Source organism: Anas platyrhynchos, chromosome 19 (assembly GCF_047663525.1).
Source record: "Anas platyrhynchos isolate ZD024472 breed Pekin duck chromosome 19, IASCAAS_PekinDuck_T2T, whole genome shotgun sequence".
Classification (NCBI taxonomy): domain Eukaryota; kingdom Metazoa; phylum Chordata; class Aves; order Anseriformes; family Anatidae; genus Anas; species Anas platyrhynchos.
This window is the reverse complement of record NC_092605.1, coordinates 12,195,706-12,222,295: the sequence shown is the minus strand read 5'-3', so window position 1 is coordinate 12,222,295 and position 26,590 is coordinate 12,195,706. Positions and strand designations below refer to the sequence as shown.

Here is a 26,590-nt window from a genome sequence, read left to right as displayed (position 1 = left end):
CCCTAAATGAGCAAAATCTAAATTAAAATGTCTGATGTCTGTCAAGCTTGTCATTTGGTTATTTGATCATTTCTCTGGGTATTTGGAAGGGAAAAAAAAAGGCAGGAAGTCTGATTGCTGTACAAAGCTGATGGCATCATAAATACATAATGGAAATTAAGCCAAGCTAAAATGTATGAGATTTTTTGAGTGGACTGTGCTAATACATCTCATTTTAAACCCCTGGGTTCCTGGGAGCTACATTACTTTGCACCAGAATACAGCTGCAGAGGGCACTCAATGAAACCTTAAGGGGAGGGGCGTTATTTCCTAGCTCCTGTCTTCTTCCCTGCTGCCTGAAACAGCCATCCCACAGCTGTGGGAACAATGACATAGATCTGCTTTCACACTACAGCTGGGGAGAAACAGGCTTCTTGTGTAATGAGAAATCAAATTTGAATTCTTTTCTGATGTAGAGTAAGAAAAGCAAAGTTTTCTGGGCAGTAAAACAGACAAAGGGAAGATTGGAGACAGGTTTGATTGCTTTCTTTGAATAAACCATGTCAACATTTAAAGATTTTTAGCTTTATGAGAACTTAAATAGGAAGTACTGTTTCAAGTGATAGGAAAGGGTTTGCTCAGAAAATCCAGTCTCACATTTCTCCCTCCTGGAAGCACCTCTTTGCCTTTCTTTTTCCCTGCCATTTAGAGCAGGGTTTATCTCTTGTTAAATGGTCTTGCTTCTTCCTGCCCTCCAGTTGGAAGGAGGTAGGCAGGAAATGCAATGCTCGTTTGCCGGTCCCTCCTCAGCATGTTGCTCATCACCTACATTCTTCCATCAAAACTAGAATTACTTTTATGGTACTGACAAAGTGGTATGGTTGAGCAGTTAGATGGTGACTGATTCATGCAGCTTCCAGTGTAAGCTGCCTGCAAGATAGGTGGCAAGTCTGGAGGTCGCGTTTCTTTCCTTTTCCTTTTTTTCTTTTCTTTTTTTTTCCCTTCTTTTCATTGTTTTACATTTTTTTTCTTTTTTTATTTTGTTTTTTTTTTACTTTACTGCCTGATTTTCATTCCTTGCTCTTTAGTAAATAGATTTAATGGAGAACCCCACTAAATGCACTATTTTAATTTGAGGAATCAAATGCACAGAAAATCAAAGAACTTAAATAGCACTAATGAAGGGGTGCCACCTCTACGGGCTGTTGTGTTCGTCACATCTGTGGTGTGCTGTAGCACTATCAGTAGGTTCCTCAGATTTATTCTTGAGGGCAGTGAAGCTGGAGGGACGCTTTGGAGAATAGCAGATTGAAAATCTCAAGCTACTCACTTTAGAGATGGGTAATGAGCAGGGAGGGACTGCATAAAATTGGTGAGAGGAGCTATTCAGTAACAATGTTTATTGAATGGGTCAAAGGTTCAGGAAGTGCAGCTGCTCAAAACCGGGAAAGTGCTAAACCAAAGTATCCCAGGCAAGCCAGAGTGCAGCAGATGAAGCCATTTGAACCTTAGTTGCTCCAGTAAATTGACCGTTGGACCTGACCTCATTGCCCTCACAAAACCCAGGTTCCAAATAAAATGTGGTGGAGGCTGGGTCCACCATCACATCCAACTGGGTAGTGTTTGCAGCTGCTGATTGACAAATGCTCTGTTGTATTTACCAGCTTGGAATCAGCTGTGGCGTGTTTATTCCTCTGGCTGATAAACTTGATGAGCATGATGTGTTTGGTCAAATACCTCGTGTATGTTCTCATATGATTGGACCCTGGACAAACATGTGGTCGCTTGATCAAATACTCAGGTGAAGTGATCAGAGTCCAAGGGATGAGTTTGACAGAATCTCTCTCGTTCACAAGGTGGTCAAAAATACCTGCTGGCTTTAAAATCTGTGTGGGATTGGTGTGCTCTGCAGTGGGAACTGTCTTTAGTACTGTTAATGCTACTTTAAAAGTAGGAAGTTCAGGCTTTTGGCATACTTCATGACCAAAGATGTGTGATTCATCTAATTAATTAATAAAAAATGAATTTTTGCATGGCATTTTAGCGTGAAAAGTGTTGAAAATACTTGTGCATTTCCTACTAATTCAGTAATGCATTGCTGCATTTGAATGAGTAATTGGAGGCATCTTAAAACAACTGTTGAACTATCTTACAAAATTTGGGCATTGTTCTGTATTTCTTATGTGGACAAATCCTGGTGGCTTCAGTAGAAATGATTCTTGCCAGAGAACAGTAATCTAGGCATTTGGTAAAGATGCACTTGAACAGGCACTTTTTGTTTTTGTATGTCACAAACGGCTTGTATTGTTTTTTTTTATAAGTTTAAATTATTGGATTTTTATTTGTTTTTGTTTGTTTGTTCTAAATAAATTAAACAACTACCTAAAATGTTTTTAAAATTAATTGCAGTTTTCCATTACGAGCGAGCTCTCTTTCTAAAGTCCCCTTGATACAAACATAAGATCTTGCCCATGTTGAATAGCAACGTGATTAAAAGCGAGGCAGTTGCTGCAGAGCGTAATGGTGTAGAGCAACAAAAGCTTTGGGAAAGTGGGGCTGGGGAGTGCTCTTCAGACTCTTGGTTTTGCATGTTATGAGATCCTGCTTTAAGCTTAATGTATTTTGTGCAAAGCAGAAAGAACTGTGTTAATGACTGATTAGAATGACTCTAATACATGAGACACACTGAATTTCATTCCACAGCTGGAGAAACTTAACATTAATTGAAGCTGTGGGCAACAATATGTCATTTTTGATTTAAGATTTTCCCTCACCCCTGCACCCCCCACCCCAACCAAAATCCCTCATGGAGTCAGATTGTTGCTGTAGCTTTTGTGAACCCCTCTCTTCTAATGTTTAATCAAGTGCTGAAAAGAGAAATTTACAGACTATTTAAAATGTGGAAAAATTGCTTCCCAATATTTTTGACAGAGAGAGACTGAGAACACACAGCATTGAATCATCAGGAAAATTGAAGATTTCCCCTGAACAGCATTGGGATTTTACAGCAGAGGACTTGAAAGACCTTGGAGAAATTGGACGAGGCGCTTATGGTTCTGTCAACAAAATGGTCCACAAACCAAGTGGGCAAATTATGGCAGTTAAAGTAGGTGATGCCCATACTTACGTTTATACTTCAGTCCATTAGGGATGAAATGTGATGGAGAATTAACGTTCTTCCATCTAGCACCCATCTACTGCTCTTTTCTATTTATTTCCAATATAAAGGCTGCTTTTTGCTGAAAATGCATTGTATAATGGGCATATTGTCAAGTGATTTGTGAAGCTCTCATAATTGCTTGTGCCCTTTTGAAGATGCCTATCAGGAACTTACTGTTTTGAGGGGATCACGTGTCTCTGGAGACTGATAATGGGGCATGGGTCTTTCACCTCTGGGTCACTGGTTCAGATACAGACTAGGTTGGTAGTAGGCACAAGCTGACATTCCAGTAGCTTTTTGGTGTCTTTTGTGAAATAAGGTAGTGACTTTAAATTTGCTTTTTTATAAGCATGTGCCCATGATGTAATAATTAACATCCTCATCAGGAGGGACTGAAATGAGAATCTTCTAGGGAGTGTTTTGCTCTTGCTGTTATGTGATGGAGTATATTTGCTTTGTTCTTACCATGCTGGATCTACTGTGGAGATGGGAAGTGTACTGTTTTTCAGGACTATCCATTTTCTACCTTATGCTACCCAAAAACTCACCATGAAAGCATGAACATTATATAACTTCATTTCCTAGCTGGGCAATATGGAGTAATCTTTGTCTTGCAGTAGCAGTGCTTCTCACTAGGCATTTTTGAGGAGCTGCTTGTCCATTGAGCTGGGTTTGATGGACAGCATCCATTTTCTCTCTTTCACGTCCTTTACTTTGCAGCTTCTAAGTGGTAGCTCATGACATCAATCTTTTAACTCTGGTGATGATATCAACTGGAAGTGCTCCCATGAAAGAGTAGAAGAGAGCTTTGAGCTATGTAGAAGTTGGTGTCACTCTCTTTTTTCATCTCTCTGTCATCTTTGGAATATTCTCTGATCTAATCTGGAAATGTTCACTCCTGCTGGTCTCACGTGGCAGGTAGACATGTCGCAGTCCCAGCTCTAGCTACTACGGTTATAACTTATACTTGTCTGAAGCGTGCAGGCTACTGGAGTAACTTTTGATGTTCTCCAGTAAATGTCAACTTCCTCATCGTAGTAGGATCATTGGCCAGGTCTCACAGCTTTTTGGATCACAGTGCAGTAAAGTTTCAATGTTTTTTTGTTTTGTTTTGTTTTTTTTGAATCCCTAGAAGTTTCCAATGGAGCTAGAGGTTGCCTGTCACTAAGGATCTGTTTCTCCTAATTGCCTTTGGTGGAGCTTCTAGATGGAGTTTGTAGATGATGGGTTGAAAACCACTGAAGTGGTGAAATGATGCCTGGGCACCTGTAGCCTCAAGCCCAGAGTGTGTGACCTGGGCAACAGGTTTTACTATTATAATCATGATGGCTTTGGGTTATAAAAACCTACCTAAAGCTGAGTGGGGTTGTTTTCAAAAGCTCTGCAGTGGGTATAGTTGTGTTGAGTAGAATGCTTTGCTGGGCTAGCTAATGTTACTGAGAAGGAGATGTGTCTACTGGCATAGATATTCTTCTGTCACAGATAGTGTTTGCAAAGGGACTTTAAAGATGGTAGAAAAGTACTGTCAGTGTGGAGGGTCTGCAGTGCAGGTACAGCTCCCACCTGGGAGGTGGGAAGCTGCAGTGCTGTGTTCTTGAAGCACACAGCTGGAGAAGACATTGGACAACCTGTTGAGTGAAGAGAGGTGGGCTGAACCCCAGTGGGGTGCTGGGCTTGGGGGCTCACTTTTAAACAAATCAAACCTCATACTTCTACATTGTCTGAATGCTGAAATGTCAGGGTTGTGGGCTGGGATGATGCCACCTTCTTTTCTCTGAACACACCCCTTGGGTGCCTGCGGCACCTTTTTCTCCGTGGAGAGGAAAGAAGGGCTGGAGGGTCTGGGCAGCTGTATCTACTTCTAAAATGTTAGTAACAAGGGGCCTAGTGGGGATTAAACACAAAACTGAGCAAAGGAAAGCCCATGGGTGGAACAGTGTGTGAGGTCTCCAGGGCAGGAACAGCTATTCCAAAGCTTGGATGGTGCAGTTGTAATGAGGTTTTCAGGACAGCTGATTCTGAAAGAGTTACTAGCTGATCAAAGTGCTCATGTACTCAAAGTACTCCAAGCCTTTTCTTTCTCAGATGGCTGTTGCTTTTGGGGCAGTCTGGGTTGTGCATTAACCTGCTCTGTCTTAATCTGCCTTATGGGCCATCTGTGTCTGGGGCTGTTCATCTTCTGCTCTCTGTTTCCCTCAAGCCTATGGTGTCCTGATGGCTTATGGAGCTGTTGCCATCTGAAGACCCAGCTCCTCACATGCATTCATATAAACTAACTTCTCCCTATGGTGTTTCTTTACCCTACAGGCAAACACTTGTTTTATTCTCTTTCAGCTCAAAATACTTCTGTAAGAGAAAAAGGTTTAGAAATTACCTATTTTTTTCCGGGACTTTCAAGGTTGTTTGAGAACAAAACATGTCAGTCTAGTGATTTGAAGTCCTAGCTGTGATCTAAAGGACACCTGCTTGCAACTTGGTGGTGTGGCACAGTGCTGTGTGCATGGCATCAATGACACTAAATTTCAAAGCCAGTGTCTCTGGGTACTTGGTGGTGCTGCTGTGCCTCTCCTGTGCATCCCCAAGAGCTGATTACAGTAACAGCAGTGCAGCAGGCAGATCATCCTTGGAATGGTATTCAGCAAGAGGAAACAGGTTTTCAGAGGCTGCAAGCCAAAAGCTTTTGGCTGTTCCGTACTGATGAGTGAAGCACAGAGATGGCTCTAGAAGCTGCTAGTTAGATGCAGAGAAAATTGCTGTGTGGGCCTCTTCCAGCTGCACCTTCATTCTCCTCCATCACTACCCATGGCAGATTTCTGGAGCAATCAGGTATCTTCCCACCCCACTTCTTTCTAGAGGGCCACGTCCTGTTTGCACTTACCATCTTCAGACTGTGGCTTGTCAGCCCCTTCTTCTGCACACAGTTTCAAATCCTGCTTGTTGGACAAGTGTGCTGCAGTTATATAGTAAAGAACAGATAAAGATTAATTCCTTTCCTCCATGCTGGAGTTTTCAGCTCCAGCTGCACCCAAAGCCTGGCAGCTTTGGGCACTCACCCTGCTCACCTCTGAGGCTTGAGCAAATGCGGCTGCTGTAGCAGACCCTCAAATCCTGTTTCCAGCTCCTTCCTCTGTCTTTTTCTAGCTTATCATGCCATTTCCTTGGTGCTTTGCATCTTTGGTTCCTTGAAGTGTGGTTTAGTTTAGCCTTCTGCTTTCACTCTGCTTGGTGTCCTTTGTTTTCCCTGAACTGTCCAAGCAAAGCCCTTTTGCTGCCCCTCTTGTTGAATAACTTGAGATCTGCAGATGGAGGCACAATTCTGTTTCATTTTCCTCTTCTATGCAGTTTGGCCTGATCAGTCAACATATGGATCTTGGCAGATGTAATCCTGGCACCTCTAATGAGGGCGTCTAGTTGCTGCCAGGCCCCTGGCTGAATCAGAAAGCTTTCATCTGGTACTCCAGCATCAGTGGCGGAGGAGGAGAATGTGCCGCTTCATGTCGCTGGTGTAAAACCACTTCAGCAGAGCTTTAGGCTGATGCAGCATTACTCAGAGAGAAGCTTTGATGATGAATTTTTGTGCCCAGTCCTGCTCCTCCCTCTTCTTCAGCTTTTGTCACTCTGTGCCTCCAGAAATACATACTTAAATAACAGAAAGCCATGGCATGTATCTGCAGGGGTGGGCTGAAGGCTGGAGCAGCAGGACATGGCTAGAGGAGCAGGCAGCTCACACCTGTCAGGCTGCTGGCTGCAGAAGTCTGGGGGATGTGATCTTGTATGGAAACAGATAGTTGTGGTCTTTGGTGTGATGTTTTTGGATTGCTTACCTTTTATCTCATAGACAGCCTCTTTCTAGGGCCATCAGGAAGAATGGGGGTGATAAAGAAAAGAGGAATGCAACCCTGATGATTTGTATCCAACCTTTTTAATTTTTCTCCATGAAAAGTGTTTTATTATGTTTGCAAGATCATAATAAGAATCATCTTGTTCATTAAGTCCGTTTTTTCTTACAGGTCTTCCTAGAGATTCAAAGTTCCTGTTTGCTCTGGGTCAGCTGGCATTGTGATCTTCCTCTCACTTAAAAAACAAACAAAAAACACAACCAACAACAACAAACAAAACCACTATTCATTTTCTTGAGCATTTATTGACATATGAGTTCATGACTCTTCCAAGTGTGATAGAAGACAGCCCTGTTCTGTCCACTGCCAGCTCTGTGCACATTTATCATTGCAAGGCCAGTTTTTACATTAACTCCTCGCTTCTTGGCAGGTTTCTCTTCTGGACTCTGTTTTCCTTGAAAGCAGTGTCTGCCCTGGCATGCATTTACCTGCGTGCTACAGTTCTCTCTAGTGCAGCTTCCAGTTCCACCTAATTTCTTTTGACTTTATTTCTGGTTTCTCAATTAGTCTTCAGTCTGTTTTTGTTCAGTCTGTAGCAATTCGTAAGTGTCTCGTGAATAATCTCCGAAGCTTGTCTGCTCTGCAGAGAGCCCTGGTCCCTTCTCAGGATCTGTTGCACTGCTGTCACTCCTGATCTTATCCCAGAGGCTTCACATGTGTTGTTCTCCAGTCCCCTTTTGTGTGTGCCCTCCAGTATCACCATATGTTGTTGTGGCTGCTCCAGGGAGGGTTAACGCATCTTGTGTGGTATCCTCATGAAACATTTGAAGAACCAGACTGTCTAGCAGATCAGAGGATCTTCAGAAAACTTCCATTTTATTCAGGTGAATTGTTTTTCTTGGGAAGCTCACCAAGCAGCTGAGGGTTGTCCTTCTGTCCTGAATTTTCCCTTTAGGATGTTCATTCACACAAAAAGGGTCTTCAAAAAATCCTTGGCATGCTTGGTTTTCCAGACTGATAAAAAATACATAAATGAAAAATCCCCCAATCTGAATGAATGTTAGGAAGTATTCTCCCTGTTGGAGCAGCATCCTCTGCTTACTACGTAAATAGCATAGGAAATACATAGGGTGGATTTTATTAGCCAGAGTACTTAAAAGGGCCTTAGAAGGCTAGGAGGTTTTCTTGTTTGAAGAGTTCCCAAGGTAAATTACCAAGCATTTAAAATAGCCAACCTTTAGTCTGTACAGTAGTGCATGTGCCAACCAGAAGCCTGAGCACAACAGTGAAGAGCCTGAGGTTAGCAGGAACGTGCAGCTCACTTCTGCGCTCACCTTCCTCTCTCCCATTCAACCTCCTGAACCTCTGGATGCTCGACAGGCCTTCTCTTTCCAGCAGTAGGGAGCACCAGGACCTTTGGGTTTATGGTGTTAGAACCTTCTACCAGTTTCTTCCTCTTCCAGTTCTCTTGCTTTGACCTGGCTGAAAAATATGCTGTCAAGAAACTAGCAGGATGGCTTGTGCTTCACTTTACCTTCAGGCTTCTTGTCCTTGGCCATGGAAAAGTCTTGCATCTCTTGTGATTTTTCTGCCAAAAATAGCTATGACTAAGGGAGTAATAGTAAAATAGTAAAACTGGAGAGGGGCATTTTTTTCCTCAGTCCTTTTGTTCAGTTTTCTTCCACCCCAGAATTTGCAGTGATTTTCAGCTACATACCAGAATTTTCTGTATCTTCCAATATTTACTGTATAAATCAACCTAGTTGATTCAGTCTTTCTCTGCAATATTACCTAGTCTAGTTTCCAGTTCCAGCCAGCATCCTCAGATCTTGTCGCTGGTTTCTTGTTTTCTGTTTAGTCTAGTGGTATTTTTGACCAGTCTTCAGGTAGTCTTCCGCTTCTTCTGATCTACGCTTGTCCTGAGAAATTCAGAAGCAATTCTAAGATCAGTTGGGTATCAGAGAAGCTGGCCAAGGCACTGTTTGGAGATACATAAAATTCAATGGGATGTCAAGCCTATAAAGTGTTCATAAAAGATCATTGTTCTTCTTGGATAAGTCTGTAAGCTATGGAGCCATTTCTTGTTCAGAACACAGTGCCTCTCACATCATTTTGCCTTGTAGTCAGTGCTTGCTCTCTTATCTGTAGTTTTAAAATAGGTGTTTTGTCTGTCTTTCCTTGGCTTTCACAGAATTTTGCTGATGGCTGCCTCACAGTTGAAATAGCTTGTTATGTATCAGATATACAACTTCTGCTCTCAGGTGTATTTATGTATACTTCTGTAATTTATCAGTTTTTTCCTGCATGTCTGATAGCCCATAAAAGCCCTCTGAGTTGACACATAAGTGTATTAAGTTCAGTCAAGGGACAGATTTTTCTGACCTTCCTGTTTCCCATATGATTTCTGAAGAGAAGTATTGGGATTTTTGCAAGCTGGCTCTGCTGTAAATCTTCATTTCCATTCTTCTCACAATTAGATACCCTCCCTGGAGTAGACTACTTAAGGTTTATTGAGGAGAATTTTCTGTTTCACTCATCTGTTTGGGTAGCTGTCTGAGAGTTAGGGAAAACAGTGCTTCAAGCCATGCTGATATGACACTGAGAAAGGAGTGAATGAGTAAGGGTTAAAAGGAAATGGTGAGGAAGTAAGCCTTATTAGAGGAGATGGGAGACTAGTTGTTATCAGTGAAAGACCTGACATGCTTCTTTCAGCACTGAAAGTGTTTTGGATGGGTAGGTAAATGTTCTTGTCCTCAGCAGCAAGTGGGCAAAACCCCTTTCTTCCTGCTCATTTTGTAGCTTTTGGTCTTTGCTGTCCTGCAGATAACACCCATCCCTTTGGCGACACTGTCAGGTGCTGCTGCAGGACTTTCTGCTGAGCACACCTGTGAGCTGTGTACGCAGGACAGCACTGCTTTCTCTCTTGGCTCAAGAAGTAGGTTTTCAGTTTGGTGCTTGTCCCGTCCCCTTTCCCTTTTCCCCTTTGTTGCTACCCACTGCACCTGATTTTTTTCCTGTGCATACTGGACTTGGGTGATGTCTCTTCTGTTTTGGGTCTGGTTTCTGGGATCTGTCAGGTTTTAAGGTTTGAGAGTGGTACAATCCACTCAGCACAGTTTATCATTTTGATGTTTCAGAGCATCATCAAGCATTTTTGATGTTCAGACCATCATCACTTAGAGCTCTTATTTCAGATATCAGAAACCTTTTTCCTAACCTGGGTTTGTGCTGAAAAGGTTGGAGAATTTTCTTCTGAAGGATTTTATGCAGTTTGTTTAAGGCCAACAAGAAACTGCTAAAGATCAGACTTTCTATAATCTCCACTACAAAAACACTTCTTCCATATGTGGCCTGTTTGGCCATGGCAGGAACTGCATGCAATTGATTAACCAGGCTGAGAGATATAAGAGCTGAAACCAAGTCAGACTTGTCCATCCTGATCTTAAATGGTGTTGTCAGGCTGCTGTCTTCCTTGTCTTCCTTTCCTGCCGCCTCCTGTGTCTTTGGGAGAGTCTGTCTGTGGGTACTGCTGCAGTGTCTTGCACTCTGCCTCTGAGTTAGGTAGCAGGTCTTCATTGTGGCACATGTGCTGTTTGAGTACTGGCTGCTGTTGACTTCCATCACCTTTTGCTTTTTCTTCCTTCTTTTGCTCATGAATGCTTGCTTCTTAGCTGATGAATTAAGACTGTTTTCTTTTCCAGCCTGGGTGACCTCAGCTCAGCATTGTGCTGCATGTTGCCTCCAAGGGTTTTGCGCTCTTCTTGAATTAGCAAACCTCCGGTATCCAGAAGTCTCATAAAAGACTCCCCTTCAGTCTCCAAAGCAGTGTTTGATCAGGAGTTTATGTTGGCTTTTTAAGGTGTCCTTTGGGTGCAATGCCCGCATGGGATGTTCTGTATTATAACCTTTACATAACTGTACATCCTTGGGGTCCTCTGCCTGCTCTTTTTATTTCTTCATGGGGAGATTGTGGCTGGAAAAAGAAGTTGTTGGGTTTGGCTGTTGTTCCAGGGTGCCGTTAAAATTACCTTCTCCATACAAATATCTCAAATGCTTTCCAGATTTGAAGAAGTAAGAGCAGAGAAGATGCAGAGAATGTCAGAGTTGGGATGAGGTACTTTCAGGTGAAGTTGTAGAATTTGAGAAGCATGCTACAGGGATGGCTGAGACAGAAGTGTGCAGCTGTGAAAAGAATGCAGAGGGAGTCTGAGGAGATGACCAGGAGAAAGGTTTTTGGGGGAAAGGAGTTAATGGAATTGGCACAGAAGAGAGCTGTGAGTTACAGTATGGAGAAAAGACCTTTTGGTATTGCTTCTTACCTGTTTTGTGAAATTTTCAGAGGAGTGGGTAGCATCTCAGTGGGAGACAAAACTGCTCCTCAGAGGTCCCACCACAGTGGCTTTGGCATCCATCATCTTCTATCAAGGTCAGAGCAACATCATTATTATTTCATACAGTGCTGCTGATGTGCTATCCAGAGACTTCTAATCTTCTTAGCCTTTGATATGTCAGCACAGGGTTGAAGAGCTTTATATGATGTACATCCAAGACAAAGAAATGATTGAACTTATCAGACCTTCTTCACTTATGTGACTAAACTTCTGCGAAACAGATTTGAACCAGTGACCTAGAGGTGAAGAGTTTTAGTTTCATTACTAGTCCCTTGAGCTGTTGTCTTGCTCTGTTTGCAACTACAAAATTCCACCCACTCAGTGACATTACAAGGTGTGGATGTTACAGATCGTGGGTGTGCTGGGCAAGGCTCTTACTAGTTTTCCCTAGTACTCTAGAATTCATTGGGAGGGAAAAGGGCAGTATGAACACAATTACTGTTCTAGGCCAAACTAGAACCGCTAGAACATAACGAATGAATGGGGAAATACCAAAATACCAGGATACAGCAAAGGTAAGGAAATTGTAGTCTCCATACAGTCCTCACTTTGTGTGGATCATCACAAAATAGTCCAAAGGTACATAATAATGCACTCATAATCTCAAGTGATGTAATAGGAACAGCCAACCTTTAAAGTACCTTCATATGCTTAGCCTTGTGCTCGCTAATGCTTGTGGTCTTGCTGCCAACAGCAGCTGCTCACAGGGCAGTGAGCTCTGCCAAACAGTTTCAGTGGGACTGGCTTTTGGTATCATGCAGGTTTTTCCCACAACCTTGAACATTTTTTTCTTTCTTGGATAGCCAGATAGCTTTTCTCCACAAGGAGGGTCCAGGCTGTTTCTCTTGCTTTGGACTTGTCATTTTTTTTTTCTTGCTTTTTGATGATTTCTCAGTGTGACTCAGTTCTTCAGTGTCATTATTTTACTCACTAGTGTTTCAGATAATGCATTTAATTAGTGCAAGATGCTAAATATCTGTAAAATTACATGAAAAGCTGTGGATGGACTCCTCCATCCTTCATTTAATGAGCTTCATGGTTTGATGTGTGCTCTTTTTTTATTTTCAAACTTAAATTGCTCTTTCAAGCCCAAATCAGAGTTTTCCTTATATATACACTATAAAGTATAGCGGGTATATATACATTTTTAAACATACAGCATATAATCTATATCTTTCATAGTTAGTGTTAGCTATGCCAGTAAAGGTAGAGTTGTTAGTTTTATGAGGAGGACTGTTGCCCACCATTAGCATTACCAGAGCAATGTGTTCCCTCGATTACATTATGGGCCTTTTCCAATGTGCCAGCCATGGTGAAGGCAAGGTGTAGGAAAACTTTTTGCCTTCTTTGCTTTTCTTAGTCATTTCAAACATAATGTTCCTTGGTTAAATATCAAATCAGTCTTTGAGCCCCATCCAACATGGCTAAGAACTCCATGGGAATGTTTTGAAATGATAACCTGAATGTATTGATTTACTGTAGGTTTCAATGAAATCTTTGCTCTTTAATTTCATGCTGCCATTTCATCTGAAAATGCTGATGCTCATAAGAGTAAAATTTGATTGGAGATTTTATAGTCTGTATTGATGGCTTTTGGGGTTTTCAGTTAAAATTCTGATTTGAAAATGGTTCAATTCTCTTGAGTGTGTTTTATCATGCCTTGGGGATTGCCTGCTCAGCTTTGGGTTTGGGGTCCCTGGCACGTTGCTCCAGTAGTGGTTCTGAAGATACAGGAATGGCATGTAAGTGATAAAGTCTCTGCCACTCTTCCTCTTTCAGAGAATTCGGTCGACAGTGGATGAAAAAGAACAGAAGCAGCTTCTGATGGACCTTGATGTAGTAATGCGAAGCAGTGACTGCCCGTATATTGTTCAGTTTTATGGTGCGCTCTTCAGAGAGGTGGGAACTCCAAACTTGCTTCATTTATAGCAGAATTTTTTGTTTTTGTTTGTTTTTTTGACCTTTTTTTTTGTTGAAGTTGCCAACACGGAATAAGGAAGAGAATGTTAATTTATGTTAGGATTTTTAGCTTGGTACCTTTCATCAAGGTTGTTTAACCAAGATATCCAGATGTCTGAGTAGTGTTGAACACATAAATGCTATTCCCATTCATTGTTAGGTCTGTCTGCATATTTCAGTCTCTCTTTCTCTCCTGTTTTTCTCATTTGATGAACTTGTGGTTCCCCCCTGCACTGCTGGGCTGGGCACAGCTCTGTGGCACTGCGCTTGAATACAAATGTGATTTGTGTCAGTAATCAGATATGACCATATGGAGGATGCGTGCAAACTCAGTGTCCTTGTAATAAAGGTGGCTGCTGTGATCAGATACATATTTGTACATATGTACATACCAGGGCTGTGTCAGAGACTCATAATTGAAGTGCCTCTTCCTTGAAGTGGCTTGTACCTGCAGATGTGTAAGAAAATAAGCGACCTGGCTGGGTCAGACCAGTGGGTGGTCCTGTCTCTGGCGATGGCCCAAAGGATCTGCTTAAAGAAGCACATGTGATACTTTGCCATAACCTTCAGTTGTACGTACCTGAATGTCTTCTGAGCTCTGCATGCTATCTTTTGCTTAATGATTCTTCCTAGACTTCTTGTCCAGTAAATGGTTTGTTTTCCCTGTGGATACATGTACATTTTTTGCATCCTTGGTGCTCCCTGAGAGGCACTTCCCTTGGTAGTCTGTCTGTCACTTGAAGGCCAGTCACTTTGATTGATTTTGAATTTTCATTCTGCTGTTCTGAATGGTGCCCCTAGTGGTTTCCCTAGTTTTTGTATTTGAAGAGGAAGTTAGTTGTTGCTCCTTACCAATTCTCTCTAAGCCACTGAGGATTTTGTGGACCGTTGCCGTATCTCTGTTACGTCTTCTCCAGACTGAAAAGTGCAAACATGTGTCATGCGTAGAATCTATTCCAGACCTTTGATCATCTTTCTTGCCATTCTCTGCATCTTTTCCAGTTCTACTCTGTCCTTTTGGGATGGAGACCAAAATTGTATGAGTGCTCTCGAAAGGAGCAATATCTGCAATAGCCACCCTAGGGCCTGGCATTTTGCTTGGACCTTTTATGCATATAGATATTGTATGTGCTGTAGAGTGTGTTATTCAATATGATGCTTCATGAATTATACAAAGTGAAGACCAGAATTAGAGCATCAAAATCTATGTAAGCTGACTGTAATTAATTCTGACATAGTTCACTTATTCATGTCCAGGAATATAGTGTTAATCACTGAGTGCTTGTGACTGTTTTAGCATCTACTTATTGTACTTCAGAGAATACATTTTGCTGCAGGGACACAGAAAGTGTCCTCCTTTCTCTTTGTGCCTTGCTCAGGTACTCCCATTGCATTTGAATGACCAGTAAAAAAAACAGTTGGGAAACTGGCATTCTGCATACAGCCTGGACAGTCTTACGCCATGCTTGCCTGTTTTCCTCTAATTGAGTCTAAATCCTGTACACCTACCCAAGGGAAGAAGGAAAATAGAGACCTACTTGCTGCTGTTCATCTTTGCTTATTATCTGGTAGCAACCTATGCAGAGTCTGTTGGGGCATTAATGGAGAGCTGTTGAGAGGGAGAAGGTGAATCTGGCAATTAAAACCACAAATTGGGACTGAATATTTAATTTCCGCTTCTGGAGAATCTTTCTCTGTTATTTTGTCAGTTTATTCCTCTGGCTTTAAATTTCAGTTCCTAGAATAAGGATTAAAATAATTTACTTTTTTCATGCTTTGCTTGGTCTTATCTGTTGAACACTTTGAGTGAGAAGGTGTTGTCCCTGTTCACGCATTTCAAACTCCTAGCAAGTGTGGAGCCTCAGCCTTGGCTGAAAGTTTGCAGCTTTGCTGAAATACAAATGATAAGGCTGTCAGCTGGTTTGAAGAAAAGTCTCTGGGCAAGACAATATCTTGCCAGATTGCTGATGAGCAACATGTTCAGAACTGCGAGAGCATGTCACCTCTGCTACTTGAGGCGCATCTCAGAATGTAAGTATACATACATAAATAATACAGAAACCTACCTTGATCAACATCCAACTGTCAGCCTGGTCTTTGCTGCACCCTTTGTTTTGTCAAAAAAATCCTGTCTTCCTGCAACCAGGCAGCATTCTTTGGGTGCTCTGGGAAAGACTTCAATAAGGTCACTCAGGGGTATATTGTGTTTGTCCCTGAAATCCCCTCTGCCCACACCCTCAGCATCGGTGGTGTGTGTTTCTGAAATGGAAGCAAACTCCCCCCTCTCCTCAGTCTGTCATGGCTGGCACACACCTCAGAGGTATGCAAGACAAACTGATAGATAGACTTGGATGAGATTGTCTGTCTTGTCATATTAATTACATGCTCCAACGTTAATTAAGTTTTTTAAAGGCAGGAAACTATGACAGCAGAGAAAGCAGAGAGAGCAAGTATTTAAGGGGAAAAAAGAATTTCGCCAGTATGTTTGAACCTGTCTCACCCTCCTGCTCTTCGTTCACAAAGTAACTGATCCAGCTCACTGCTGCACCATCGTCTAGAGTATACGAACATGTGGGACGTTACTAAAGATTCCTCTCTCAGGAAGTCCTATAGCAAGACACATGTAAACAAAGCCCTTTGTTCCTGGATTTCAAGGTGAAAAGTAAGGAAAAACATTCCAAAAGACACATCCTTTTGGGACCTTTTGCTCTGAGCCAGGACTCAGATTCTCTGGGGATAGACTGAGCTACAGATGAGAAGTCATCTTCCTTCTGCTCCTAAAGGGTGAAAGACTTCACTTTGAGTCTCTTCAGAGGAGCTTGAATGCTGAGTAGGCAGCTCTCACAATCAAATAATTAGCAAGAAGGCTTCAGGGAGGGCAGCAGGACAGCTGCTGGGCTGTTTTGAAAGGCAGGAAGCCTGTCTGGAAGAGTGAGCTGTTTGTGCTGAGAAACAGAGCTCAGCTTCTGAGTCTTGACAGTCAGGGAGTAGTAGTAGTAAACCAAACTGGACAAAACTGTTGAAGGACTTAATTTGAGGACAGACATATATTCCAGCTTGCAGTTAGGAAAACAACTGTAAACAGAGAAGTTGCTGTGGCAGCCTCTCCTAAGTATGACAAGTTTTGATTTGCAAAGGTTTAAAAAAAAAAATAAATAAAAAATCTTTTTTTCCCCTTGAATACTAATTGGTCTTTGGCAGTTTTGACCATTTTGAAGCATCCTCTTGAAAAGTTTGAGTACAATAAGCTACAGTGATACCATCGAGATGTGAAAATCAGACAGGGCATGAATGCCAAGTGTTGTTAACCATCACCCTTCAGGGGAACTTGACTCAGGAATGAGTCTTCTCTGGGAAGTAGCGGTGGTTGTCCCTCAGCCGACAGCATCTTAACCCATGGTGTATTATGGCAGAGCACACTGCTCAGTCCATATCTTGTTGCTGGACCTGTGAAGCTGTGACCTTGATGTCACTGTGGCACCGGCTGAACCATACGTCTGCCATGGTTGACCCCGAGACTCTCTCCCTCGGAGTTACTGTTTGGAAGGCAGAAATCTGAGAAAAAAGCAGTTGTCTTTCCTGGTGTGTCTGCCTCAGGCTTTGCAACTAATTTAGTTTGAGACTGTTCCTCTAAGGCTGGGAATGTTTCATTGGTTATCATGACCACGTTAGCTACTTGTTTAAAGCAACTATTTGTTACTTTTTTTTCTCAAGAGGGAAAGAGGAAAAAAGCCCTGTCTGACCTGGGACGGCAGCGGTGACTTCTACGCAGTGCAAGTGCAACTGAGCCAAGTTTAAACAAACTAAATAACTGACAAATTTGATCAATGCAGAACTCATTGCAAGTTGTAAAGTAAGCCTGGGAAGCCAGGTAAAGTACCCCATGAGACCTGCTGGTGTGAGGGAAGAGACAGTGTGGGTATGCCAGTAGCACAGTGCTGCTCCTGATGTGACTTGTGAGCATATCCTCAGTCAGCTGATGCCAGCTCTGTGTTCTCTTCTTGAGGTGCTCACAGGAAGGTGCTTTGGAATGTCACTTGCAGTGCCCTGGAAAGTATTTTCGTCTTACATATATTGTTTTCCTTAAGTAGTTGCTGTTACCAACTCATGAAAGCAGTATTTAAAACCCCTCCCTGGGGTTTTGGTCCAATAAGCACTCAGTTCAAAACTATAAGATGTACAGGAATTTTCAGGTTATATGACCTTTGTAGACTTCTCCAAAAACTTTTTTTTTAATTGATAAAAAGTTAAAACTTGGTGATGAATGAAAGTAATTAATATTCCATGAAATTTCGTACTGCACAGAAGCATTCAGAAAAAGAAAATGACAGTCAGTTTAACTTCTCTGTGACAAGACATAGCCACAACTAGAAAAAGAAACAGGAGAGGAATAAATATTGCCAATATCCTGCATTCTCAGTCTGAGGTAGAATTGTCTCTGCACCCCCTAAGATCTCTGTCAATTATATGATATAAGTACAATATTCAGAATAGCTGCTAGCCATTTCAAAGACTTTTCAAGACTGTCTCAAGTGCCAGCAGAAGACATGCCATTCAGACAGGCTCTTAAATCTGTAGTATTTGTTATTTCAAAATCTTCATGTATGCTTGGTACAATAAAGATAATTCTTCCACCTGACTAAGACTCCGTATGTGATATACCATCTCTTTAGCATTTCTTTGGAGATGTCCAACATGCTACTTGACTATGGAAATCTTTGGCAGTTTTGGAAGTGCTTGAGGTGTCTGCGCAAGCAAGCAGTCCCCAGTCTCTAGGAAAAGTTCCTTTGTGTCTTGTAAGGAAAAGGGAGGATGATGAGGGTCTTGATTCTCTCTCATTAGTATAGATGCTACTTGTGTAAAAGGTTGCCCTGCACTAATGTGATAAATCCGCAAGTATTGATTTTGTAGAATCACAGACTTGTTGAAGCTGGAAGGGATCTTCTCTGGTGGCCGTCTAGTCCAACTCACCTGTTCAAGCAGGGCCACCTAGTGCAGGTTGCCCAGGACCATGTCCAGACAGCTTTTGAACATGGAGATTCCACAGCCTCTCTGTGCAACCTGTGCTAATTCTCAGTCACCTGCACTATCATGTGTTTCCTGACATTCGTAGGAAGCTTCCTGTGTTCTGGTTCATGTCCACTGAATCTTGTCCTGGCACTGGGCACCACTGACAAAAACCTGGCTCTATTCTGTCTGCACCTTCTCTTCAGGTATTTATACAAATTGATGAGATCCCCCCCCTCCCCCGAGCTGCTGCTACTTCCCCAGGCTGAACTCTATCATCTTTTTGGCCCTCGGTTGGGCTGTCTTCAGTAGCTCCATGTCTCTTGTAGTGGAAGCCCAGAGCTGGACCCAGCACTCCAGGTCTAACTAACCTCACTAGTGCTGAGCAGAGGGGAAGGATGACGTCCCTCAGCCTCCTGGCAATGCTTTGTCTAATGCAGCCCAGGATACCATTCCCCTTCTTTGTGGCAAGGTCATGTTGCTGGTTCATGTTCACCTTGGTGTCCACCAAGACCCCAGGTCCTTTTAGTGCCAAGCTGCTTTTCAGCCTAGTGGCATCTTTGTGACATGCTCAGTTGTGGGCTGGGAACTAAGGACACTGCATTCAGGAATTGAAGCAGCCTAGTTGCTGGTTAAGACACAGTTTTTGTGTATGTCCTGGAGCATAGGCAGTGGTACTTTGAATGAAATAGTAAGTGTAGGGCATTCCTGGGTATTTTTTGGTATGCCTACAAGAAGTGCGTTAGTACCTGGTAATTTAGTACCTGAAAAGGACTAAAATATAGTTCTTTGGAAGAATAGCTATGGCTGGAAGAGAAAAAATGTTTCCTTTGTCATTTTCTAATCAGAAATCAACCTGAAAATCAACCTGACCTGGAAGCATAAATTGAAGATAAACTTCTGTTAAGATAGTTTTGTCTTCGCAATTCAAGGTGAAGCAGAACTTTCTCATGCACATCAGCATTTCTCTGTATAATTTGCTAAGAAAGGGGCTGGATGACAAGTATGTAGTTGCTCCTGCCAGTCTTCCTCTTTGTTCCCAGTAAAATTCATCAACTTTGCTTCTAGGTAAGTCCTTTCAAGTCTCAAGAAGAGATGAAAACTTGTAGGATTTTCAGTCTCATCACCAGTCTTAATGAAACTGCGTAATCGAAAAGCTGTCATCTTTCTTCACTGATCTTGCTGACAGGAACTCACGTTGATCAGGTAGATTTTAATATTACCAGATCAATAAATGCTCCCATTCAGGATTTCTGTATCATTCTATGGTACTTCAAGACAGCAACTAAACAATCTCTTGATTTTTTTCCCTTTGGTGCTTTTGATCATGAGTAGTTTGTATTGTGATTACACACGAACATGTTTGAGTGCTCAGTCACACACACATTGCAACCCTGCAGGCATACAAAGTATGCTGTGAAGCTTTTGTTATGGATGCAGCTCTGATAACCTTGCTTGTTGTTTCACTTCAGTTTGCTTTTCCTGTACAAACATGATCCCATTGTAACCTGGGCAACTGAAGACACTGACGTATTAGTGCGATGGGACACAAACGTGAGGCTGCAGGTGGTCGGTATTATTCTGGCATTCTTGAATGAATCCAGTTCCCTATAGTCTTGGCACAGCAGCATGGGAGTATAGCACATTACCAATTTTTTAATGCAAAGCTGGTCAAAATAGAAGCAATGTCTTCAACAAACTTGCAGGCAGTAGAACTAAGTCTGTATTTGCTTTCGCTGTGGATAGTTTGTAGTGGTCTGGTGTGGTTCCAATTTCACCTGATTCGTGTGCATCCACTTACCTTTTCTTAGCCGCTCTTGATGATACGTGCCATAGCTGCAGTCTGCATTTGTTTGTAGTGTTGAAAAGTTTTTTTTTTTTTGCATGTGTTACCTAATTTAATTTCTGCAGTTTAAATCAGATCAAGTTCTCATCCAAATCCATCCATTCCAACCTTTATCCAGCAGCCTGAGATCTCCTTTCTCCATGTCTCTCTCTGTGACTGGCTCATGTCAGTCACTTGAAACACCAGTTGTGTCCTCTTCCACTGTGCTGCATTTGCCTCTCTCCGGGCAGTGTCTCAGCCTCTGTGTTCAGCACAGTGCTTGTTTGATCAGTGTCTTTTTCTTTGTTTCAGGTGAAATGCTTGTTCTCTGGGCTCAGGCTTGTACCAGCCATTTCCATTGGGTGGGCGATGAACTGATACCACCTTTGCTGGCCCCTTCTGTTCCCAAAAAACCAAGTGCTTGGACTGGAGTCAGGCCTTGGTGGATGCTGTTCATTCCTCGGTGTGTGTTCATGGTGTCCAGGAGGTCATTCTGAGTGGGCACAACCCCCCTTTTTGGCTTTAAGACACATGGCTCTGCAAGCTTTTTTAATCTGAGTACAGCTTGAGAATTGCTCTTGGCTGACATGAGCACCGGCAGATTGCTTCAGACAGAAGTGACTGGAGGTGCACGGGATGGGAGCTTTGCTGCACTGCCAGAATGCCTATACTCTCTCTCTCTCTCTCTCTCTCTCTCTCTCTCTCTCTTTTTTTTTTTTTCCTAATTTAATTTCCATGTATGTACTTTTTGCATGTTTGTGTTTTTGTTCTTGAGGGGAAAAAATCTACCTTCTGCAGTACAAGGAGGCTTCTCCTCTATTTCTTACCTCCTGTATTCCAGGAATATGCAACTAAGTCACCACCAGGCAGGCACCCAGTGCTCTGAGCCACCCAGGCAGCCGGGGGCAGTGCTGCCTGCGGGAGCTACTGCTCTTCACACAAGTGTTTTGGATGGTGCCTAACCAGAATGAGACAACCAGACTGGCCAACCGTCTTTTGCACTCTACTTTTGACAGCTAACGTGGTTTTAACACTGATTGTGATACAGCCTGGAGAAGATAAGAATGTGTAATTTCTGGGGAGGGTGGCTGTAGTTCTGGTGATTTCCTAGCAATGAAGCATTGCATGAAGTGCATTATTCTCTATAGAAACAAGTCATACCAAGCATTCAATTGTCCTTTACTGGAGTTAAAATGTTCAAAAATGTGAAATTTGAGATCAATCCGTAGCTAAGCCATTTATCACCATATACTAGATACATACTATGACAAAAGATGAAATCCTTTTATATATCATCTTTGTGGGAATCCATTTCTTCTCCCCAGCAAATCTGTCATGAGCAAGTTGATTCACAGATCTCAGGAGGGAGTTTCATAAACATGTTACCCTCCTATGATTGTTTAGCTTAACAGAGATATGTCTTACAATTTTCTGCATTTAACTTAACTGCAAGATATAAATCAACAACCCCCCCACACACACCTTCTTAAATCTATTTTCTTTTTCTCTTGCTTAGATCATACCTCCAAATGTGGTATGAAATGTTCTCTGACCCATGCAGAGTTGTCGTAAACTGCAAGGGTCTTTTTTCAATCTTACTGTGCATGGTTGTATCTCATTGTGCCATCAGCCTTTTTGAGAGCCAGGCAGTTTTTGAGACTTTGATTCATTTAGGTTCAGGCATCTGAATTGTAATGTCAGGTCTGATCTTGTTGGTTAGATTTCTCTGCTGGTAAATGGAGTGGAGGAAAGGTACGTATTGGTGTTACTCTTCCATTGCTCTCAATGACTAATTCAGACTTGCTGCTGAAATGGCTGAAATTAATCAAGGTGAAATCTATCCTTCCTGTCAAATGCAGGTTGCTGTTTGTGTTTTATTGGATTCAAGGGATGCTCTCTGGGCTTTTGTTTCTCATTTAAGCTTGTCAGTTACAATGATTCTTTTCTTTTTCCAGGGTGACTGTTGGATCTGTATGGAGCTCATGTCTACCTCGTTTGATAAGTTTTACAAATATGTATATAGTGTATTAGATGATGTTATTCCAGAAGAAATCCTAGGAAAAATCACTTTAGCTGTGAGTATTTTGTTAAACTTTTTTTTTTAAAGCTGATTTGAAATATTCAGATCTCTCTTACTTGCTTGTAAAAAAAAAAAAACAAAAACAAAAAAACTGCTTGATATGTATGCAATACAACTTCTGCTGTTATATCGTATCACAGTTTTAACGAACCTTGAGAGTATTCTAATTTTAGCATGACATAACGCATGATAGAGAAGCAGGTCCTGGCATCTGTAATCTGTATGCAGAGGCCCCAGAATTTCTATTCAGAGCCCCAGAAATTTGGGAAGGATTGTTTGCTGACTGTGGGCAGGAGGGGGCAGCTCTGTAGTGGGGCAGCTCTGCTGCAGGCTCACAGCTTGTGGCACTGAGATGGCGTGGGGATGTCAGCAAAACCTTGTCAAATGACATGACTTGCCTTTCCAGACAGCCTTCCTGTAACAGCGGGAGGGCTAGGGCACTGACAGGTCCTGAGCACACCGTGAGCCCTGTGTTTGGGAGGGGCTGTCAAGGAGCTGCATCTGCAAGTAGTCCTTTTGTTATCCTGCAATGCTGCTTAGCAGGACCATGGGTGGCAGGAGCCAGGTGCCAGACAGAGGTGGCTTTCCTGGAAGCTAGGTGCAGTTTATCTCATCCCAAGGATTTATCTAAAATCAATGAACTGTCTCCCCATCTCACGTTTGTAAAGGGAAAAAGGGGTTGAGCATAGCCAGGAGAGGTGAACCCCACTAAACTTGTAGGAGTAGGTTTCTGGTCTAAGTTGCATGCACTCTCTCTGAAGTCAGTGGGAAGAGGTTAGTGTCTCTGTATAGGAGCAGGGTTCCTATCTCATGGCACTTCAGATGGTCAAGTGAAGTGAGGTGAGTCTGATCCCAAGTATCTGAGCACACCCCTGCTCCATCGAGGCCGTTGTCTCCCCAAGGTCCTCTGGCATTGGATTGTTTCATGTTCTGTGTATGTATATTCCTCCAGTAGTGAAGTGAAGGAATTATTTTCTAAGTGAGGGTACCTTTAAGAAGCCCTTAAGAATTATACTTAGCTCTGCCAAAATGAACCCTTGGTTGTCTAAACACAAGGGTAAGTTTTGGCCCTGCAAAAAAAAAGCTTTTGGTCTTGGATTGTGGACAAAAGGGTGTTGAAAGGTATCCTGAAACTTCTGTCCTGCTGCTGCCCCTGAAGCTCTGTCACGTCCATTGGATCTCTGGTAAACTGAGCCACTCCAGTCCAGAGAAATCTCTTGTGGCATTGAGCAAAGGCTCTTAAAATGCAGGTGGCTTCTTCAGCAGGTAGAGAACATGATTGTTGTTTTCTTCATCTTAACCTGGAAGTCCTGGTTCATTAAAAAATTTTATCACAGAGGCTGCCAAAGTTTTTAATTATGTAAATGCTTGAACACAGGGTTGTGTGAGCAGGAAGGAGTGTGCACATTGGAAAATGCAAGCAGGAAGGGGAAGATTTTCATTGCTAGACTTTGTCTTCCCACAACTTTGCAGAACTTAGCAGCTCAACATGAACATCCTATTGCCATCATCATTAAGACAATCTTTTGGCCATCTATTTCAGTGTTTTATTCAATAGAAGTGAAATTAATTAATGTTGATCTTTCAGCTGTTTTCTTTTGTTGTGTTTTTTAATTATCTTATATACCAGGCTCTCTGAATATCTTTTCCACTTGATGGTGAGTGGGTGAATCAGAACAGCCTTATCTGCTGCTCTTCACGCCACTGACATGAGGAGCTGCTGCTCAGCCAGTGGAATGGGAACAGCAGAATAGGACATTTATTATTTACTGGAAGAGTACAGCGTAGGGCTTGAAATAAGTTCTTACTGAAGATAATTAATATCCGAAATTGCTTAACTTCATCTCTTGCTTCTGTCTCCCAAAGTGTGATCTTTCAAAGTTACAAATGTTTTACTTAACCACTTCCCCTATTTTCTGTCACCTCTTTGCAGGAAAAAATATGAGATAAATGTTTTAATCATCTATTTACAGCATTGATGTCTTTTCATATTTAATGTTTTTCCCCTCTTCTTGGAACTCCCAACAATTTAATAATCACAGGAATCTTATGACGCTTGCTTATTTCTGTATTTCTTTCCTAGACTGTGAAAGCACTAAACCACTTAAAAGAAAACTTGAAAATCATTCACAGAGGTAAGTTTGTATCTTTTCTTCTTGCCTACCAAAATAATTACAAGAATTTTAATCAGCCTTTGCATCAAGTCAAAATGTAACTTGCATGGGTACTGCCACAGGTGTGAGCATTGGAAAGCAAACAGATTCTGCACAGGTGGTGGCTGTTTCACTGCTCCTCCAACCTGTGTTTTTGCATACCAAGCAGTGGTCAGACTGTTGTAGTGGTATTTGAGGGTTGTTGGGTGTCTGCCTTTACCTCTGAGCCCACAGCCTGTTTGGGGCAGGCTTCATCTCCTGCTGCTGCTGCTGCTGATCGGAACCTGAGGTGATGAGCATGCCACGTTGTTTCGTGCCTGTCCCATGCCAAGGCCATGCACAGCATTCGCTACTGGTGCTGATTCTGTGCAGCTGCTGCTTTTGAAATTGAAACATCAGGCCATGACTTAACAGTTAAAATTTCTTTCCCTTACAGATATCAAACCTTCCAATATTCTTCTGGACAGAAATGGAAATATTAAACTCTGTGACTTCGGCATTAGTGGACAGCTTGTAGACTCCATTGCCAAAACACGGGATGCAGGGTGCCGACCATACATGGCGGTGAGTGGGATGTGTGAGGTTGCTGGCATGCTCATATGCAGGTTACTATCCCCCTTCATCAAGCCTAGCACAGCATGACTGACCAAAGTACTAGCTTGGTTCAAATGGGGTAAACACTCTCTTACCAGAAGAAACCAAACTCTAGAGTAAGCGCTGTTGCTGGCAGTGTCAGCAAAAACATCCAGGCAGTGGCAAAGCAACCAAATTCCCTTTTATTTTTTTTTAGCTGGGTTCTTCTGCTGCTGCCAATGCTGTGCAGTTGCACTGGAACAGAGAGCATTTCTGTATCTTGCAGAGGCACCCATTCGTACTCAAAAAAACAGCACAGTACAGAGGGGAAGGCAGTGCAATTTGGGTGTGAGGATTTCTTAGTCTTCAAGAAATCCATTTATTATGGTAAGATTATATCATAGCAGCGATTGCAGAGTAAAATCTTTCAGAATTATAGTGATTTTTGAAATCCACTTTATTTCCAAAGTATGCCATAACTTAATTCCAGGAAAATGTAATTCTGGAGAGTAGCAGTAGCGGAACAGCAGCATGGAAATTGTTTGGTCTGAGCTATGGCTCCTGTGAGTCTGTCCTGCTTGCTTCCCTCCATCTCCCAGCGATAAAAGCTGTGGTTGTGATTTTGAAAGCTGTCTGAGGGTTCAAATACTTCTGTACATCTGGCTGTTTTGAAAATGCATTTTTGGGTTTCACCTGAGCTGAATTTTGAGGAGTGGCTTGTGTCTGAGCTGTTTATCTGCTGGTGCAAATATAACTATTTCCAGTGACTGTTTGACTCTGATTGCTCTACCTTATGTCTCAATATGCTAAAAAAAAAATGCTATGTTTTCTGGAATTGAACTTTGGCAGCGGTAGTTAAGACAACTTAGAAGGTAGAGAGATTTTTATTTTTTATTTTATGGTGCACATCTGGTCTAGGTAACTGCTCTCCTATGGCTTTTCCTGGCACACCATGGTCAGATAAAACCCGTTTGCCCTGATTCTGATCTGTGCAAACAGAGTCAGAGCTCTTGAGCTTCGGTCTTTTCTGTTCACTGTCCTTGTAGTGAATCTGGTTACTCAGTATTCCAGCTGGATGGAAAAGTACTGATGTGTTCTGTTGTTGGAAACCACTGCTGTGGCACAACAAAGCATGTGCAAGTTCCAGAACTACCTAACTTGGTGACATGGGGCACTTTGTTTAAATAAAGACCTGGAGGGTCTGGAGAGAGGACAGGGGCGTCTCCTCTCTGAGTACTTTTGGCAACTGTATGGAGGTCTATGCAGAGAAGAGGATCAATTGGAGTTGCACAGTCAATTGTGTTCATGGGGAATATGATTCTAAGGGCAGAAGCAGAGAGTAGTGCTCCAGGATGGGACTGGAGCCAGTGCAGAGGCTGTGATAACCTGCTCTGAGGATGAGTATTCACCCCTCATCCTGTGGGCAGTTCTGGTAGCATTGCTTAATGGAGTTAGGAATGCTGTTGACTTTTCCCTATCCTCTGAGGTGTGCATCAGTTCTGTAAATACAGGTCTTGAAAACTTGTTCTCCCCTTTTCCCTCACAAATTCAGTGGACTATAATTGCAGGTATTAATATTCCCACTTTTTCTTAAAACCATGGGTAGGTGGTTAGTTTTGTATAG

General features: G+C 42.3%; 1 protein-coding gene across 7 annotated transcripts in view; it reads left to right on the top strand.

Annotated features, from left to right (window-relative positions):
- The window catches only part of MAP2K4 (mitogen-activated protein kinase kinase 4), a 99,836-nt gene that overhangs the window by 50,263 nt on the left and 22,983 nt on the right, over window positions 1-26,590 (top strand). For 6 of the 7 annotated variants that reach the window (XR_003501205.3, XM_027471520.3, XM_027471521.3 and 3 more), the window contains 5 exons: window positions 2,911-3,085; window positions 13,149-13,268; window positions 22,116-22,235; window positions 24,324-24,375; window positions 24,830-24,957. Coding sequence is in view for 6 of the 7 variants with exons in the window: in XM_027471520.3 (XP_027327321.1) it covers window positions 2,911-3,085; window positions 13,149-13,268; window positions 22,116-22,235; window positions 24,324-24,375; window positions 24,830-24,957 (595 nt within the window). In the remaining variant the exon portion in view is untranslated. Of the gene's footprint in view, window positions 1-1,788; window positions 1,836-2,910; window positions 3,086-13,148; window positions 13,269-22,115; window positions 22,236-24,323; window positions 24,376-24,829; window positions 24,958-26,590 lie in introns of those variants that run through there. The other variant, XM_021268450.4, reaches the window with a different exon arrangement.